The 20,994-nt window shown below is 37.3% G+C and overlaps 1 protein-coding gene across 1 annotated transcript in view; it reads right to left on the bottom strand.

Annotated features, from left to right (window-relative positions):
• SOX6 (SRY-box transcription factor 6) overlaps positions 1-20,994 on the bottom strand; it is a 384,265-nt gene that overhangs the window by 91,150 nt on the left and 272,121 nt on the right. The window contains exon 8 of the mRNA XM_088018068.1: positions 19,523-19,602. Within this exon, the coding sequence (XP_087874194.1) occupies positions 19,523-19,602 (80 nt within the window). The remainder of the gene's footprint in view (positions 1-19,522; positions 19,603-20,994) is intronic.

Raw genomic sequence — 20,994 nt, 5'->3', positions numbered from 1 at the left:
CCAGGCAGAGGCAAAGGATAGGTGAATGTCCCGAGGCGAAGAAATACTTGTGCTTGGAATGTGTGAGGAACAGCAAGGAGGCCAGTGTGGCTGGAGCAGAGTGAGTTGGGCAAAGGGTGATGGGTCAGATGTCAAAAAGAGGGCAAGGGAGCCAGATCATGTAGACCCCAAATACTATCAAACAGGCTTTGGATTCCATTCCAAGTTTCCGAGTTTCTAGGAAACACCATTACAACAACATGGCAGACCTGGAAATCCCTCAGCAATACCCACAGAAAAATCTGGAGATATGCCAGGACTGCCTTGCCTTGGCCCATGATGACTGCCAAGAAACCAGATGCTGTTGCTTGAAAAATATTCTACAACTGCTCAGCTTCTATGCCCTTCGATTTCCATCCATAATGAAGCCTCCAAAACAACAGAATGAAGACAAATATGAGTGAGTATTCAATGAGAAAAAAGTAAGTTTTTATTTAAATTGTTAAACAAAATATATATTTGGGAAAACAAAATTGCATGAAAGAAAAGTATAATATTTTCTATATGCTATTTTTCTTCACTTTAATCAAAGGACAAAACAAATGTTGCTGGTTGGAAATAAACATGTTTATTATATGAAAATGTTTTTAGTGTTTTTAAACTGAACTCGGTTTTTAACTTCTCAGGAGACTATGGAAGACTGAACACAAGAGTCATGCTAATGAACAAAATCCATGCCTATGATGAAATGCACAGATTTATTTAACAGAAATTTTATATCAGTAATAGTAACATGAAATGTACATTTGCAATAAATATTCAGGGAGGTAAGGATGTATTTTGAATTCACTTTTAAGTGATCAAGTAAACTCGACAAGAAATAATACAAAATGTCCTCTGCTTACTTTCCTCCTTTATTTTCTTCTGTATTTTTTAAATTCAAATTAATGTTTTACCCTGTTTCAGAGCCACCTCCACTAACTGTCATTTTTTGAACTGCAAATTATTAATATTGCCAATTGGAGAAGTTCAGCATATTTTGCAGTATGTAAATATGCCATCTGTATCCTACAGTAATACCCATGGCTTACTCCCGAATTAGCAGAAAGGAATGATACCTTATCCATAGCGGCCATGATAAAAATCATTCAAATAGTGTGTAATAAGCACATAACACACTTTATTGTCACAAGATGTGATACTGATACATATACCAACAATCCATCTTTAAAAATCCTTGTAGCAGATGAAGCAAGTAATGGTTAATATAAAGTACTAAAGAAGACCCTTAGAAAAATAAGGTTTATAAGTTGCTGTGAGAGGCAGGACAGCAGAGTGATTAAGAGTATCAAAAACTAATGATGTAATGTACGGTGATTAACATAACATAATAAAATTACATTTTTTTAAAAAAAGAGTGCACACTCTTTTGTCAGAACTAGGTAATCTAAGGCAAGGTTATTTAATCTCTCTGGGTCTTAAATTTCCACATCTTTAAAATGGGAAAAATAATAGTACCTGCTCCAAAAGACTGTTGTATGGAGTAAATGAGTTAATGCACATAACATACTTAGAAGAAGGGCACACTATAGAGACTTATTCCTATCAGTATATTCTCTTGAAGAGATATCACTCCAAAGATCTTACTCAGAAAAACATCTGGCATTTTTATTCAGTTTAGCAAAAATATACTAGGGATACAAAGATGAAGAAGATATGCTGTCTCTCTCAGGAGCTCACAGCAAGGATCGGAAGGAGAAAGGGAGAGACTACAATATGATAAACAGTAGCATAGAAGCATTTACAAATTACTCCTGAAACACCACCACTGGGAACAATTGGGCATTTGTCTCCAGTGTTATTGAGACACTGGCAAAAAATATCGTGTCAGGTTTAGGTGTACAATGTGATGATATGATATATGTACATAATGTGAAATGATTGCCACAATAATGTGAGTTAACACACCCATCACGGTTAGTTTTGACTGCAAACAGTTAGGGAAGCTTTGCTTATGTGGCAGCTCTGGAAAGAGATCCTATGTTAACTAAAATGTATAAGTAGTCCTATAAAATTATTTAACCAAAAAAAACCCCCCAAAAACAACAATCCTGAGAAGAATGAATACCATGCCCTAGAACGCGCAGTGTTTGGACTTAACAGAGTTCCTGTTCTGGTTTATTAACGTCCCCCCTCCCAGCCCATTCCTTCAGGCTAGCTCCCAAAGACTGCTTCACAGAACTAAGATGGTGACACTAAAGGCCAACGTGGCTGTGAGAAGACTGAAGATTTAGAAAATGTGGCACTTTTCTAGTAAAGGCTATACATCTAGGGAACAGGAACTTTGTTCTGTTCTTGTTTTTTGTTTTGTTTTGTTTGTTTGTTTGTTTTGGTCCATTGTTGGACAGAGAAAATCTTTAAGGATTCAAGGTCCTAATTTAGGAGGGATATTTCAGAATCTCAATACCTCGTGTAAGCCTACCATAACACCTCTGGAAAACTCTCATTACATGATGTAAAATCGCAGCTTTAGTTTGTTAAGAGGGCATGATTCCGAGTGGACCGTGAAATATTTATGTCTCTATGCAGCTCTTTGAAGGAATAATCTTATGTTTTTGTGCCTGTCGTGGGTCAGAGGTTCAAATCAGCACTTCTTTCTGTCACTCCTTATATGTTTTACTATAATTTACAGCTCAGCAAGAGGACTCATAAAACAAAAGTGTCTATTTTATTTCAGCAACTAATTCTAGTTAATCAAAGATTTCCAGCCAAACAACCCAGCATGAAACTCTGCATGGAAAATATGAGGAGAACAAAGCATTTTGTCAAATAACACATCTCATGATGTAAACACATATGTCTCTTAGAGGGAATTTTATCGTTTCCACATTATTGGCATACAAAAGGAGCATTCTTGTCGCAGACCTGGTGCGACTGTGGAGGCATCGTCATTGGAAACAAGAGCCTGATTAGGTTCCCACACAGATATGAATAGACTTTCCTTTTTTAGTGAAATCGCTGCTTTTATTCCTTTTTAAAACAGACTGGTAATTGTCACCCTAAAAACACTGAATTGTACTAGGGCAACATTTGTTTCTGCTCTTTTTTCCCATCTTTTTAGAATCAGCCAATAACATTACTATCCCTTCTGGTTGGTCCTCTTCTGGAAAGTCTGAGTTAATCCACAGCTGTGTGAATGTGAAAAAGGGACACAGCAGGCAAAGTCTGTTGGGTCTCTTGTCTGCTAATAAAGTGCGCAGTCTGCAGGACAGATGTTAAGAGGATCTGTTAAATAAGTCAGTGGCAGAGATCCTGACCTCTGCCAAGGAACATTTTATTATTCCAGAAAGGGGCATAATTGCACAATTAGAAGAACCATAGCTTTTCTTTACAGATTTTTACTCCTTGCTTCATCATTTGCTTGAAATATAGTATCAGGGACCATTCACTGAGAAGCAATGTGCTTCATATGATTGGGTTTAGCACAAACTTCAGATTACAAGATCTCCCCAAGTCCCAGGGAAATGGTTGGACCTTGGCTTTGCTTCAGTCTTAAACAGTTTTGTTTATTCTGCATGTATCATTACACTATTTGTACAGTTTCACTTGCCACAGGGTACCATTGTACTAAAGGGACTATGAATCTTACCAAACATAGTTCCCTAACTATTAAATCTAGTGTAATGGGAAATGTAAACTAGAGATCAAATTAATAGAGGAGTATCACATCATAAAGTTGTTCGCTATACCTTATACCACTTTACCGTTTGCGGTATGAATAAAATCATGTCTGCCACATGCATTGCAAATTCCCAAGTGTGGTGTGAAAGGCACTTTGTGATCTGACCCCTCGCTTACCTTTCCAACTTCACCAACTATTGCTCTGGTACATTCGGCCTTTGCCAGACTACTTGTCGTTTCTTGAAAGCGCCATGCTGTCTATTGCTCCTACACCTACGGGCAGGCTGAGCTCTTTGTCTGGAGTGCTTTTTCTCTTCTCTGTTATCTCTGCCACGCTCTATCCTTGCCCCTTAAAACCTAGGGAGCTTCCACTCTCCTTTCAAGATTCCATTTTAACACCATCTCATTCGTGAAGATCGCCCATGTTTCCCCAGGCAGAGCTTAACACCTCTTCCTCCCGCAGGGTTTTCATTCTGGATGCATTCCTATTCTAACAATTATCACAGGGTCTACTAGACTGTGGGCCCTCTGAGGGCAGAGATCCAAGGTCTGAGCTTAGTATCTTGCAAGTAGAAAGCGTGCTTACTACACACAGTAGGTATTTAATAAACATTTGGGGAATCAATGTAGGAGTGAATTAATTAAATAATAAATCCTTTTTTTCCATGTTAATATAAGCTTGTATTCTGGTCTTGTCGCTACTACCAGCACTGTTACAGGGTCTTATACTTGAATATGCTTTATTTTGTTTTTTTAAGGATAATCTTCATTAGGTTGGTACATTCAATTGCAAAAAATCTCTCTACAAAAACTCATCCCCACCCACCTGCACCTAGAACAGGTAGAGGCATGAGCTATACTGTCCTCTTGGCCATGTTTAAATTTGGTTCAGTTCTTTTCTTATAAATGTATTTAAAAGAAGCAATCAAATTTAGCTCTTCACAGTGTTGCCTCACAATTCCGCATATCCTAACCCAGGCCACTTACAAACTGTGTGGCTTTGGTCAAGTTAATCCATCCTTCTGGGCCTCAGTCTCTTCAACTGTAAAACCAAAAACTTCACATAATACTTGACAGTGTGTAAAGCACTTTTCATAAGGATATTCTTATTTATTCTTCACAACTGCCCTTTGGGGTGAGTATTACTCCTAATCCCATTTAATGGAATCTGCGCGCATAGGAAGATTAATTTGCCCATGCTCATGGAACTGGTGGTAGAGTTCAGATTTGGCCCTCAAGGCCTCTGAGGGCCTTCCCAGCTCTGGAAATCTATGCAGTTTACAATCTCATTGCCTATTTGTGAAGGCTTTTATTTCAATATGGTGGCATTTTTTCTTGATTAGTAGAAAGTCCAGTTTAAAGTACCTTAGTAGCCTGGCCACCACTTCTTTCGGAAGAACACTGCACTGGGCCTTATGCTTTTTGAATTCAGGAGCAGACATTGGGCGTAAGTATTAGGACAAAAAAGATTTCAAAAAGCCGATATACAACCAGCTTGGTCACCAATAAGTGAATATATTTATATACATATTTACCAGATGATTTGCCACATGTTATTTGTTCTTATCACTTTGAAGTTTTGCTCATTTAGTTGAGTTCTTCCCTAGGCTATTATCATAAGAGGTCAATAGCTTGCTTAGCCTGAGTACCTAAAGCATGTAATATATGCTTTTAAAATATTTTTTTAATGAATACATGAATAAGAGAGATACTAGTATAAAGGTGTGGAGAGAAATGATGTTTATTGAGTAATGCTACCATGTAGCAGACATTGTGCTAGGCCACTGGATTGTGTTACTTCATTTAATCCTTGCAATATGGGAGGTGTCATCATCCCCATTTCTCAGATGAGGAGACTGAGGTGCAGGGAAAGTTAGCTCAAGATCCCATAGCTCTTTTTTGTTTGTTGGTTGGTTTGTTTTTGGTCACATAGCTCTGTTAACTGAAGAGGTCTTGAGGAACCAAGAAGTGCTGCTTTCTTGAAACCTCCAAGCCATTCACTATTGTACAGACAGAAAACATGTCAGAGAGCAAGCTAGCTGCTGAGTAGAGAGGAAGCATGTTGCTGCAATACATGGTGGCAAATCATCACCTAATGATATACAGTCATTTCCCTGTTCCATAGTGAAGTGTATTTGTGTTGGAGATAGTGTTGCATAATTAGGAGATGTGGCAGAGGTGGATCTAAAATCAGGAATGGTACGGTTGGATATAGATGAATTATGTCTGACTATTTTGCTCTGTGACTAAAAAATGTCTCTTTATTAAAATGACTAAGAAATGCCTTGTTATTAAAATGACTGATAAATGGATGGGGAAATGAAGGACTTCCACCCCAGTTAGTCACATCCAGGCCTCTATTATCTCAACAAAGCTTCTCACTCTCTCCTGGTTGTGTTCCATCTAAGCCAATGATTTACCCGTGCATTATCCAGAGACCGCCCCTTGGGTCCTGGAGCATACACTTGCTTGGACGTGAAGAAAATGTTCTGAGCAGATAAACAGGCATGCTGCAGAGCGGGGTGTCTTTTTGTATGGGGGCTAAGGAACTCCTAAACTCCGGAGGGCAATCCCAGTGTCGTGAGGACTACACGGGTCACAAGCTCCACGGCATTTACTGACAGTGAGTGTTTCTCCTGCCTTTTTTTTTTAAATTTATTTGCTTTTTTCTTTTTAAGCAGAGCAAGTGATACTCCATTGAGAATGCGATGCTAAACCACTTTTCCTTCAGAGTTTTTAAACGGGACCTCTGAGAAGGAGTTTGATACAATTCAATGACTGAAGTAATACCTTTGTCCATTTGAGCATTAAATGGCCCGTTGAAATACAGCTTAGTTAGAGGGAATTTCAGAAAATAGTACTTTCTAATTTTTTTTTTAATTTCTCTCCCAGCTGACTAGAGCAGAGCTTGGAAAGTGCAGCTCAATCACTTTCCACAGCCTCCCAGGTCAGCCTCTCACCAGTGTTAATTAAATATAACCCCCTTAGAATATGAGAGGTTAAGTGACAGCAACACTGCGTTCTTCTCCAATATACTACCGTGAACACAACTGGCCATAACGTGTTTATAAGAAGGTTTTCTTAAACATAGAGGTCTCACTAAGAAAAAATTATAAGAGGAAAAACTACATAATGCGTCAACTGTTCATCACAAAATATATTTTAACCTACACATTTCTGTATCTATCATGCTGAAATAACACATATCATAAAGGAAATTGGTGTAACAGATGGTTTCAGTTCTGGGTAGCAAATGCAGACCAGTTTTCAGTGTGATAAAGTAAAACCGTAAAAGCCAGTGCATAATTCAGTCAATCTCTTACCTAAAAGTCTTCTTTCCTCTCAAGTTAGAGAACTCGCCCCTGATAGCTACAAGTATTGGTGTATTTTCTCTTTTTGGCAGATGTTCTATCTTCTGTAGCACGACTTGGCCAAACTCTAAAACTAGACAGTTGCTGAAATAATGGCTCTAAACTAGCCACTTTCAATTAGAAGTCCTTTTAAGCTATTGGGTTTACAGTTTTAAAAAGTTCCATACACTGTCCAGAGCTATTTGTAAATGAAATCACTTAAAATAGAGCTCTTTTAATACTCTATAATTAGTCTTGTCTCTCTGAACATGACTTCACTGTAAAGGCTCCTTCCTGACTCTCCTATTGTCCCAAGATTGCCGAGAAGAACGCAGCCAAGCGATAATTCAACATTATTGCTGCTTCAGTGCACTAATCGCTTAAAGAGCAGCAAAGACGCTGTGCTCTCTGCCCTGCAGCCCCCGCAGCCTCCTGGCCCGAGGCAGGCATCCCGACCCAGCCATGTCCAGATGTCAAGAGGAATCCCCAGCTCCTGATGCAGCAGGCGCTCCATTCCAGTATGGTCAAACATCTGCTTCCTCTGCTGGCATGCAACCTGCTGAACATGCTCAGAGCGCAGCACAGGCTGGGGATGGGCAAGGACACACTCCCCAGCTACTCCCAGACACTCATCGAAACTTTGAAATTAGAAGACAGCCCCCAGAAACCCTCCAAAGAATCAAGCTCTGGCACTCGGCAAAAACATTCTAAGCATTTTCCTCAAAAGAAAACTACAGAATGAGATAAGACAGATTTCATGATAGTTCTTCTTATCCTTGTTAAATTCTATTAGGCTTGAAGTTTCTTCTGGACAGCTAACTGGAAATTTGGAAAATACATGAACTCTCTGGGATCCCAAGAATGTCATGTTGACTTTGAAATTTCCCCCCTTTTTTAATGTAATTAAATTACTTTTAATTCACTTGAATATTATAAGAGGGGAGTAAGTTATGCACAAAAGCTTCTAAGTGACTGTGCTTCCTACATATCAGTCAGCAGAGTTTAAGGCAAAGAATGCCAGTCAAGAAGTAAATTTCAAAATGCACTTAAACCATCTCTTATAGTCCTCATTTTGTTTAATAGATGAATAATCTGGTCCAAGTTACTTAATCCATCTGAGCCTCACTTTCTTCTTCTAAAATATGGGGATAATATTAAAGCACATTTATTATAAAGCTGAAATATAAATTGCTCATGAAACTGTAAAAAAGTATAAAACGTGTATTATATGTGTGTTGGTATGTCTATATCTGTATACATACAAATAATATCCATACTATTCTTACATCTGTTCTGTTTCATTTTGTTTTAGAAAGAAATTCAGGTTTCCTTTGTTATATCCAATTCACACATCAAATACAGGTTTTCTGCCAAGAATGATCCCACTCATCCTATGGGATCTCCATAAACAGCATCCTATAAAAACTAATGAACAGTTCCCAGGTCCTCACCAAATTTCATATTTACTTCACTCTGAAAGATAGACTTGCATACTATTATAGTCAGAAATAATATTCCTTTACTGAAAGTCAGAGTAGATGGTGTGCTTAATACAATTGAAAAGATGGGCCTGAGGAGAATTGTGAGTGTTCTAGCCAGAAGTGACTGCTAGAATAAAATGTGCTATGGTGAGCACTGTGAATTGTGTAAGACTGATGAATCACAGACCTGAACCCATGAAACAAATAATACATTATATGTTAATAAAAAAAATTCTTCGTTTTGAAGATCAAAGTGGAGCTGAGGATAAATAATCAAATAAGTCTCAGCTTTTAAAAACCTGCCCATCCAGGTTCAGATGTACAGGCAGATTGACAGGTGGGAGACTTCTGCTCACATGAGTAAGATTTGCAATCCTAACTCTTTATCATACATTTCTTTCCCCATTTTCTTTCTCCCCTACTAGAATGTAAACTCCATGAAGGCAAGGACTTTGTTTTATTCACTGCTATTCTCCCAATATCTAAGACAGGTTTTCTCAACCTCAGCATGACTATGTTTTGGACTGGATCATTTTTGTTGGTCAGGGTTGGCGGCAGGGGGTGGCGGTGGGGGAGCTGTCCATTGTAGGATATTCAGCAGCATCCCTGGAGGTTTTACCTACTAGATGCCAGTAGTATCTCCATCCCCACTCCCAAGTCATAACAATCAATAACATCTCCAGACATGTCACCTGAACCCTAGGGGGCAACACTGCCTCCTATTGAGGACCATTGGTCTAGAATAATACTTGGCACTGGATAAATATTTGTTGAATAATTGAATGATTAAATTTGTTACATTTGAATTTTCATACAAATTTTCCAAATTTCCTGAGCATGATAATTTATAAGCTCCCTTTTAAAAAAACATTTTGATACAACTCTAAGACACACTAAGTGTTATATCATTGAAACCAGTTATATTCAAACTAACAGTGTAATTTCAAGTAACAAGAGTTAAAAAAGAAAAGCTGTAATACTTCATTCTTACTTTAATTTCAATGGATAAGTGAATTAGAGTGAAAATTTGATAAATATCCCAAAAATGGATTTTTCTAGATTAAAAACAGCTCTATTTCAAACTGGCTTTGCATGAGTACTGTATGTTTGCACTTTGTAAGGTTGGAGATGGTCAACGCACATATACATTTTAAGCAATAAGTTTTTTATACATAGCTATCATTTATTTATTTTTGTTTTAGTTCATACTGCTCAAGGTCAATAGCATTAGGGAAATCATTGATGAGCTACCAAGGATTATAGTCTAGATTAATTTATATATTATAACATCAAAGGTTGGTTACAGGTATTACAGCTGTGCTATAAGAGAAACACATAATAAGGAATGAACTCAATGCAGTTTCCTGGAAATTAAGAATTCTGATTTAAGTCCTTAAACCAAGAGGATGGAAGCCTTGGGAAATTTATTTGGCTCTACTTTGCCTCCATTTTTTAGTGTGTAAAAAGGAAATGTAAATACTTAGCTAACACCATATTAAACAATTATAAATATAAAGGAATTGGTATTTATAAAACTAAAAAAAAAAAAAACAACAAATTAATTCCTCTCAGTCTGACTCAAGATGACCCTACTGATGTCATCAATTATAAGGGAGGACTGAAAGATGGAACATACAGTGATGTTTTTTATCCACACAGCAACCAGTACAGAGTAGATGTTTTGGGGTCATTTATTTATATTTAGAAAAGAATCCATTATTAGTGCCATTTAGGCTTGGAAGATATGTAAGAGAATCCAGTTATTATCCTAATCCTAATAATTTAAAACAGTCAAAATAAAGCATGATGGTTTTAAATCACTGCAGAGAGCTTGAACTGTTACAAATTTTCCCTGAATTTACAATTTAGATGGATTTCGTACAAACATGTATACCTGTAGCATATGAATTTTTCTACAAATAAAAGAGAAAGGAAAATTGGCAGAGTGATATGTGCTAGCTCTACTGATCAATTTTATTCTTCCACTGGATCGTGTCTATGAGGGGAATCCACCCAACCGAGTTTCTCAATCCCTTTTAATTAAAATGTCACTAAAAATATTTTTGGATTGAAAAATTAATATTGTTAAAATGTCCATACCACCCAGTGATCTAGAGATGCAATACAATGCCTATCAAAATCTTAATGGCATTTTTTTACAGAAATATATTAAAAAAACAATTCTAAAATTCACATGCAACTACAAAAGACCCTGAATAGCCACAGCAATCTTGAACAAGAACAAAGCTGGAAGTATTACACTTCTTAATTTCAAAATATATTACAAAGTTACAGTAATCAAAACACTATGATAGTGACATAAAACAGATATATAGAGCAATGGAACAGAATGCAGAAATCAAAAATAAACTCAAACATATACAGTCAAAGAATCATTGACAAAGGGAATGAGAATACCCAATAGGGAAAGGATAGTCTTTTCAATGAATGGCATTGGGAAAGCTGAATATCCACATGCAAAATAATTAAATTGGACCTTTATCTTAAACCATACATAAGAATTAACCTAAAATGGATTAAAGACTTGAATGTAAGACCTGACACTTTTGGGTATATATCCAAAGGAACTGAAATCAAGATCTTGAAGAGGTATCTTCACTCCCGTGTTCATTGAAGCATTATTCACAATAGCCGAGATGTGGAAGAAACCTAAATGCCCACTGATGGATGAATGGATAAAGAAAATAAATGGAATATTATTCAGCCTTAAAAAAGGAGGAAACCCTGCCATTTGCAACAACATGGATGAACTTGTAGGACATTATGCTAAGTTAAATATGCCAGACACGGAATGACAAATACTGTGTAATATGACCTACGTGAGGAATCTAAAATAGTCAAACTCATAGGGTCAGAGAATAGAATGGGGTTGCCAGGAATTGGGGGAGGGGAAATGCGAGGTATTAGTCAAAAGGCACAGTTATAGTTAAGAAATCTATTCTAAAGCATAGAGCATATGATTCCTAATTCTGTACTGTATACTTAAAAACTTACTAAACTGGTAGATGTTATGTTAAATGTTCTTATCACATAAAATAATAACAGTGTGGGTGATGAATATGTTTATGGCATAGTTTGTGGTATGGTTTCATGGATGTATACGTATCTCCAAACTCATCCAAAATAAACATGCGCAGCTTTTTGTATGTCAATCATACCTCAATGAGGTGATTTTTCAAAAACACTTTTGTCCTGCTCAGTCTGTTCTGTTACCTAGCATTTCAAAATATTTCATCATATCTTTTTCTGATTTAGATTTCCTAAATGTTGCATATCCTGACTTATTCTATGATTGGAAAGTGAAGTGAAACATTTTTGAAAACACAAGAATGTTTCGCTTTCAAACTGGCCAATGTATCCTTAATCACACCATCTCTCTGATTTCCAAGGTAGCCCCTAATAACGTATAAACATACAGATATGTAATACGTGATACCAACCAAACAACATCTTGAAACTCCAATTTCGTAAAAACAGGAATAAAAATACCTGTCACTGTTTTAGAAACCATTGCATCTTACAGGCAGTCTGTTTAAATATAAGTATTCACACACTGGGAGCTCCCTGTTTATAGATTGATTAGTGAGGCTGGAGCTAAATGGATATTGGTAGGAATCTTACTTTAGTAAAGAAAGAGGACTGCATGAGTCTTGTAATTCCAAGGTCCTGGGCTCCTAGTAAGCCATCTCTGTGAGTGTACCTGAACATCCTACCCATCACATAACGTAAGTACAGTGATTAACAGGGCTTATCCGTGAGAAGAGCCATACTTTCTCAACTTTTAGGTATCACCTTAAAACCTACTGAAAATCACATTTCCAAAAGAAAATTCAGTGTACCCAGTGTTTTAATCTGTGGGTAGATATAACCTTATTCTGTTTCATTGAATACAAGTCTGATTTCCAAACACTAGGAAATGTTTTCATATTTTGCATCCTTTTTTGACCTGCCTATATATCTTTAACCTCCATCAGGATTCACTTGGTACCTGCTGTTTTTCTTAAGAAGCATACCTAGAAATAAAAAGTTCTTCATATGAAATAGTGCCTCCCTAAACACAGGGCACCTGACCAAACATATCCAAGAAAAATGTTTTCAAAGCAACTTGGGTTCCACATAGCCACCAAAGACGAAATTCATTAAGTCATTCATTTTACCACTATGCCAGGCAATACTGGGGATTCAACAGTAAACAAAAGAGACAAAATCCCTGAATGCAGTGACTCACATTCTAGTAGATTAGAGCTGCCCCTCAGAAGCACTTCAGGCAGCAAAGGCAGAGGAGAATTGACTACTTATTGGATGTTGGAAAGTTTTTTCCATTTTAATGAAGATTTTTTTTCTTTTGGAAATCTAATACATGCCTCCTTACCCCACTTACTATGCACAACAACCCTGAAAATGATTATTATTCCCCTTTTACAATTAAAAAAAGGTAATCTGAGAACACTATAGGACAACATGGCAAGTAACAGGGGAAACTCTAATCCAAGATTCTGATTCCAAAGTGGAGTTCATTAGTCCACAGCTCATCTAATCTCAGTTGTAATGGTACTCCCAAGTTCCATCACACTCTTACAGTCAAAAGGGATGAGAGAAGGCTGATTAAGGGAAAAGAAAGCATTTCTCCTCAAAGCACAGCTCCATGGTGCATCCTCAAAACAAGCTTTGAATCAGTGCATTCCTTTTTCTCCATTGGGTAGCTAGTAATAGGTCACTCTAATCAACTCTTTATTCAACTCGCTATTAGAAATGATAACCTCCCCAGCCTACCCAGCAAAACCTAACTCACCCTCTCATTCCCCCTCATGTTTACAACTGTGAACAAGAAAACAGGGTATGAGCCAGAGAAGAGCATCTAAATACAATATCATAAAGATTCAGGCTGGAAATGAAATAGAATTAGAGCACTCTCGATGTTGATGGGTACTTCTTCACTTTCCATTTGTAGCATGAAAATTGACAATATCATTTAAATAAAATATGTGTTTGCATTTACTTCTGCAAAAATTTCAATTGTTCTCCTCCATCTTTGCAAACTTGGCAAGACTTTAATAGTTTCATTTAAGAGTAACTTATGATTGATAGGTTTTCCTAGTGTTTTAAGGCTCTAATTATACTCCTTTCCTCAAGTCTCCCCTAAAGTACACATAGTGGCCATCAAATAAAGGTGAAAAATCTACTTATATTGATATTTAAAAATTTTCATATTTAATCCCTTTCATTTTAGCTACTATCCATACTATCATTATAAGAACTTGTCTGTTAAAATATGTTCCAACTAAAGCTTGGTAGGCTTTGAATGCTCGATAAAAATCATTCTCTGAGGCTAATGAAGACAGAAACTCTGCCTGTAACAATATTAAGTTTGTTTTCTCTGGTGATTCAGAGAAGTGAGCAATCTGTCAGTAATACATTGAGTGAAATTACTTGTCTTGTAGGAATAACTGCTGACAGTCACTTTATCTCAGGGCTGACCCAAATATCTCCCTGCTGACAAACAAATTACTACGTCTAACTTTGAAAAGGTAACTAGCTTGTTTTTAATTTTGATTTGTCTTTCAGAATCTCCTGTACATATACTCAATCCCATGCCTCATTGTATTAAAAAAAAAAAAAAGCCACAAAAAGTGTTTGGGGGGGGCAGGTTTGAATTAATGAGAAAGAAAGAAAAAAAAGGAAGGAAAGAAAAACTCTATCATTTGGCACTAAGAAAAAGAACTGCTATTGCTTCTTTCCAAGACTGTTATGCAGATAAAACTGGTAAGTGTGTCTACCCAACATTAAGACTGGCAGTGCCGCCAGTGACTGACTGGGTGAGTGAACACATTACTGAGACAGTATTGTAGGAATTAATTTTCTTCAATAAAGTGATTTTTAAGGCTCATATATTTCACAATCTAAACATATGTCACTGTTTCATAAACAAAATAAATGGATTAAAATAATACATTACCAATATGCTGACATGTGGAGATATTTTAATTAGAAATTCTTAAGCTGTGTGATATTTAACTGCTGTATTTGCTAAAGAGAAGCATGCATCATTTAATAAGAAAGCATGAGACAGGTGTATCACTTTGCATGCTATGGTACCAGATTGTATTTAATATAAGGTACATCTATGAAGCAACATCACTTCCAATTACAAACAAAACAAAGCAAAACAAAATTACTTTTAAGGGTCTATTATGTTGAAAGTCACCACATAAAATGAATTAATACATTGAAGCTACTTTTTCATTTAAAAAAAGAAAGAAGTTACTCAGAGCTTAGTTTCTGAGACAGTATTTCTTCAGAAACAATTTAACATCTTAGCTACTAAAAGGCCATATTTATATGACTGCCTCATTATACTGGTCCCCCTTCCTTAACATTCTTTCTGATGTACTTGAAGGACCAATGCTAACATAGCTGAGGAAAGCAAATGGCAACTGGTCCTGAAATTTATACAGGTAGAGAATTGGAATAAGTAGCAATATAATATATTGTTTACTATAGCAAGTGCCCTCTGTTCTCTAAAGGTCAAAAGCACTGTAATTTTAGAGTTATAGTTTCTGATTGTTCCCAGGGTTAAATACATTATCAAAATTAATGGTTCAAGCCCCTCAACCTTCAGATATATGAGTATTCATGCCTCCATCTGCTGAACTGTTCAACTAAAAATAGCATTCTTCGGCCTTCTCTCTCCTAATATTGTGCCCCTGAGGCAGAGAAAACCATGCCTTAGATCAGCACAGAGTACCAAGGCTTTCCTGTATCTTGCTTATTTTAAAGAAAGAAAGAACTGGAAGATGCTAATGTAAGAAGGGTCTTTGTACTTTAAATACCTTTTTTTTTCTACTTGATAACAAAATTTCGGCCTTTCAGGGTAGAACTATAAATGCTGTTAAGATTTATCCAGGCTCATTAATGTTAGAAGTCACAACCTTTGAAGAACAAATGAATTGTAACATCAGGTAAGAAGGACTAGTTCTGAGCAATGCAGCCAGGTGTATATGAAGGTGGGGAGGCAGGGCGATGGTGGCATGTACATGTTGTGGGCTTTTCTTCCTGAGAATCTCTGTTTAGAAATAAAATCAGTTAACATAATTGTAATGCTTCCTTAGTATCAACAATCTATCATGATCGTGATTGTTAACAGAGCTGTGACATTTTAGCTTGTCAAAGGAGGGAAGAATTAGAAAAGAGAGCAGACTTTAATATCAATAAAGCAAGATATTATTAAATTTTCTCTCTACTTTCGCTTACAATTTCAAATGTGAGTGTCTGTAGTAGCTCAGACATCTATGTCTACTGTGCTTTCATGGACGTCCCCATAAACATGGGATGCTCATACCAGGAAAGTTTGGGAAACCTACCTTTCAAACAAGGTCAATCTTTTCTAACCAGTGTACCATATAAGCAAACAGAGCAAAGGTTTCTTGACATGCAGAAAAAAAAAAAGGTGCGAAAAATGAAAGCAAGAAAACAGAGCGAGAATTAACAAAAACCCAGGAAACTTTCAAATAGGCCCAAACTTAAACCGCAAAATCTAAGAGTTCCCTCACTAACTGGTTCTCTATTTATCCTAATGCGAGTGATAGACATGTGGCATATGCTGTGCTTCTAGATCAGCACTGCTACAGAACTACACAGATCTGGCACTCCCCAAGATGACATCATAGTTTCCAGAAACCCAACAGAAGCCAGATTTGGCAGCATCAGGGATCCATGCTGGTGGCAGGGAGAGAAGTCAACCTAAGTGAAAAAATTAGTCAAAGAAGCAATTGGGTAAAAAACTGCTGATGGAGAAAGGCGGATGGGGTAGATCTCAACACCTCAAGAGAAAATAAAAGAGAGGAAGTCTTGAATCTGAGCCAAGACCACCTGCTTTCACATTTGTCCAAGCACTTAAACATTTAACAAACTATCTGTCCTGAGCCTGAAGCTTGCTAACTGGCATCACAAAGGAAGTCTTGTTCCCCATATGCAGTTATTTCTGTTATTTCTACATTTTAGCAATCCTAGGTATGGCAGATCTTCAGAATGTCCAGAAATATGGTACCTTCTCTGCAGCCAAAAGAAAGCCTTATGAAAGAAATCCCTTCTTGCTGTCTAGAAGATACTCTGACAGTATATGCCTGGTCATGTCTGGGTGGGAAGCCCCCATATAACTTATATCAAAGTGACAGGGGAAGAGGGAGGCAGGCAGCAAGCTCTGGAACTCTTCCTTAGGCTACTTCTAAGGTGGATTTTGATCTTATCCTCTTCTTTCTTCTTATGAGTGAGCCTTCTCTATTATTTTTCAAAAATACAGTTTTAAAAGCAGCAGAAAAGATAAATTAAAGGGATACTCTATTGATTATACAGTATTTGATATGTATAGACTGCCAGAGCCAATAGGATCTGAATATATAGCTTTGCTTGATGTAATTATTTTCTTTTCTTTTTTTTTTTTTTTTTGAGTTGAGTTTCCCGTCGTAGGTTAGAACATAACATTTAGTATTAGATCTAATCCAGAAAGTTAAAGTGTGTTTCAGTCTGAGGTAGCCTGTCTCCATTTATTTATTTATTTATTTATTTATTTATTTGTTTATTGGTGATTCAGCAAATAGCTGGCAGCCCTTCAGTAGCTGATAATCCTGGAGAGGGACTCCAGTGATATGAGAGAGAAATCAAACATGAAATTACAGAGACGAGTTCTAGACCCCTATAGAAGAAAAGGGCTTGGTTTTCAAAAGACCCATAAAGCCATCTTCTCCCAAGTGGTAAGAATATCCCACAAAAACAAAAAAGAGCTTTATTGGAAGTTAAATATGAAAGGGATACTACAGACATTCATGGGGCAAAAAAGCAACCAGTCAGGCCCAGGCACCCGGCCCTCCCTCAGCCAGAGAAAACAAGATTCAGAAACCTGAATGAGACCGTTAGAAATCCTGAGTACTAACTCTGACTCTGGGAATATTGTGCAGCCTCGGCCTCTCTGAACCGCCACTGTTTTGTCTATGTAAGCAGGATTATATTTGATCAACTTTGCAGGGTTGTTATATGGACAAATGAGAGTTTTTAAAAAATGTTTAAGTGTTTATAAACATTGTACAGCACTATACACAAAAAGGAGTAAAAGAGTAAGGGGAAAAGGGATGGTTCTGAAGATACCTGTAAAGAATTTGCCTAAATATATAGCAATAAACAACCTAAGTCATTGGGGGCATTGGTTTGGGGCTTGCCTCCTTCTGTGAAAGAAAAGGAGCAAAAATGAGCCTCCTTAGGAATGAGAAAAAGGGAAAGGTCACATTTTAGTGTTTATGTCGAGTGTTTGCCACTTTAAGAAAAAAAAAAAGCCTAGAATATGACTGAACAATCCAGTCCCCCACCCAATGAAGCATCAATGGAAGCATTCATACCTCAATCTGTTTGTGGTTGTAAGAGTGGCCACCACCATGTTCAAAGGTGTCCAAACTCCTGCCAAAACGGTCACTTAGGCCCTTTAGCCTTGGGTTAATTTGTGGGTGGGAGACATGACCCTTCTGTTTAGTAGCATATTCAGAAAAAAAAAAAAAAGACAAAACATACTGTCAGAACTCATGAAACAGAACACGTATTTCTAAATCCAGGGTACTGACCACATCAAAGAATAGAAAGTAGAAGGCTGAGGACCCAGACACTGTCTTTCATAGAAACTTGGTTATAGGATCAAGCAATGGTACTGGTTTCATACTTCTGCCTCTGACTGGAGAAGACACTCTAGCATAGCTATATGGGAAAGGAGGCACAGATTAGGTTTATCATGAGGGAGGTTTCTTTTTAGATTTTTTCCAACTGCGGTGAGTTCCAGTGTTAGCAGTGGGGAAGGTGAAGTTTTGGAAGAGAGGTAGGGTTGTTGCCCCATTAGGCAAAATGTCTAGCTCTGCTAGGCAGTCCACAGTCGGTAACATCGTCCTGGCTTTCCAGTTGAGGCTTATGACAAAAACTCAGAGTACTGCAAAAATTATTTATTTGCAGACCCAAATGAAGAGGATCACAGTGATGTTTTTTCATGGCAAAATATCTGCACATTTCTTATATTCAAGCCATAGAGGGAATAGCAAAGAAGAAAAAAAATGCCTAGCCAGATGCTATTCCCTTGTAAGAAAACTCAAAAATAATCACAGTAAATTATAAGAATAAAAGACTATCTTTATACTTCCCACTGTGTTGAAATTCAAGTTCTTCACTACCACATACTTTATAACTGTTCAAATACTGAAGGTTTTACCATTATTTTAATGATATTATCTTTTTGTTTTTGTTAAAATGTATATTCACATTAAAAGTCAATTTCCCCTTAAAATGGCAGTGCTAGGAGGGTATAAAGATCACCTGGCCTATTGTAAACCCCTCACTTGACTGTGAAGAAGATAAGGTACCAATGATTTTTTTGTCCAGCTTCCAAAACACTTTCTCCCCCAGTTTCACATTGTAAGTACAGAACCCTAACCCTGAATGTGGTGGGATGCCATGCCCAGACTTTTGGCTTGGCGTGAAGCTAAAGATGAGAATGAGGGTACACATATTCCAGAGCAATATGTTGACATTTTACCAAACAGTTGAGGTAATCTGGTGATAACAGCCCCTAGTCTATAAGCTGCAAGAAGGAAAATGCCCAACATTGTTTTCTGTTTTGATGTTTATGTGTAAAAGATCATCTGGACATAAATGGAGACGTGGATGGAAAACGGATAAGGAAAAAGCTACCATATCCAATAGCGGCAGCCAGCGATAAAAAACAAACAAAACTGTAGAACCATTAACTCACTTGATAGAAAATATAGAGTTCTAAGCCATACTATCATTTTGCCTTTAAAAATACTGAAATTGGCAGTTTTCTCTTCTATTTTCTGTATGGTAAGTACACAAGGTGTTAATCCTTCTAGGCTATGCTTAAAAATTATTTAACATTCAGGCCATTATTTAGCATACAGCTGGTTAGCAGTTTTCCGCTAAAGAACTGGCTGGTATCCCACATTTTTTTCTTCTGGCACTTACCTGGAGCTGCAAAGGGCTGAGTCCAGAAGTAGCAGCAGCTGCCATTGTTGACGAAATGAACTGCACAGGGTAGTTATCACCTGTCGGAAAGAACAATGCATACAGGTTTAGACAATGCACAGGGAATCGCAGCAGACAAGTACAAACATGGTCCTTGGATTGCCTGAGCTTTACAACATTGCTCTAAGCCCAAACATCTGCAGAAACAAAAGGCTTAGTTGGGCATAGACTTGCAGTGCCGCCTTGGAACTTTTTGTTAACAGATAGCTGGTAGGCAAACTGGCAAAACATGAATGTGATGTTAAAAAAATTAAATGTGCAATTCAAGCATGTTCACTCCATTACAAATCTTGTAATACATCATTTTTTTAAGAGTAAAAAAAAAAATACCTTAAAGCCAGGCTGACACTCAGTTCACTGAGAAAGTATTAAGGTTTTTATGTTGAAATAACAAAAAGTTTTGGCTTGGTAGGCAAAGCAGAGTATTAGAGTCCAAAAAAGATTACGAGCTATTGACTGTCCATAACCCTAAACTTTCTTTTATAAAAAATAAAGAAAAAATTTTAAAAATGCAACCTCTTCAATTTGATAGGGGCCAGAAGGAAGCTAATCTTATCTGCCCACATTCTGTGAAATGCCTGGTATCTCCGCGAGAGTGGAAACCACAGTTTTCTGGATTAATTTCTGGTGGAACCGAGTACAGAATCATGCACACGAGGCACTTCTCACTTATTCTTCGATAATGCTTTGATTAAATAGCCACACATTTTACATGGGATATCTGCATTACAAGTCTGATAGAGATTGAGCATGCCTCAGCAGAGATCAACACCACATCTTCACGTCTGCCTCCGTGCCACTCCTAAACAGGGGAATGGAGAACCTTCTGTGACCTGAGAACACAGGCTGTGTGCGGCGACGTGAAGAACCAGGAGAAAGTCATGAGGAACGTATTGTGATAGTGGTGACTGAAATCAAAATTAATACTCGTGGATAAATTACACAATATCAGTGATTTAATGGAGTATCACTTTGGCTGCAGCTACTTATTTAAAGTCAGTGTTATGTACTATCTCTAGGCTATATTTTAATAGGCTGTTCCTCCACACATTTTTGACATTTATAATAATCATGCTGTTTTGCATGAACTTTTCTACACTGAAAGCTGAATGTAATAATGAAGAGACAGTGTAGAAAGAATCACAGCAATAAAGGTAGCCAAATGGAAAGCAATAAAATCTCTTTTTTTTCCTGCGCGGACACTAATACCTGGAGCCTTCGTGGTGCCCCCCGCCCCTTTCCTGGAGCTCATCCTACTTGCCACACCAAGTGCGCCTCAGCGGGCCCAATGTAAATGTTAAGTTGCTTTCACTTTTAACAAATTGTTAGCTTCTAATCGACACAGTCCCTTTGCATCATATCCATAATACCTCATCAGACCATTGAGCACAGTGTGTGCTTGTACACAGTCC

This window comes from Eumetopias jubatus, unplaced genomic scaffold (genome assembly GCF_037043125.1).
Source record: "Eumetopias jubatus isolate StellerSeaLion01/CBP00866 unplaced genomic scaffold, mEumJub1_p1.0 scaffold_13, whole genome shotgun sequence".
NCBI lineage: Eukaryota > Metazoa > Chordata > Mammalia > Carnivora > Otariidae > Eumetopias > Eumetopias jubatus.
This window is presented reverse-complemented; position numbering and strand designations above follow the sequence as displayed.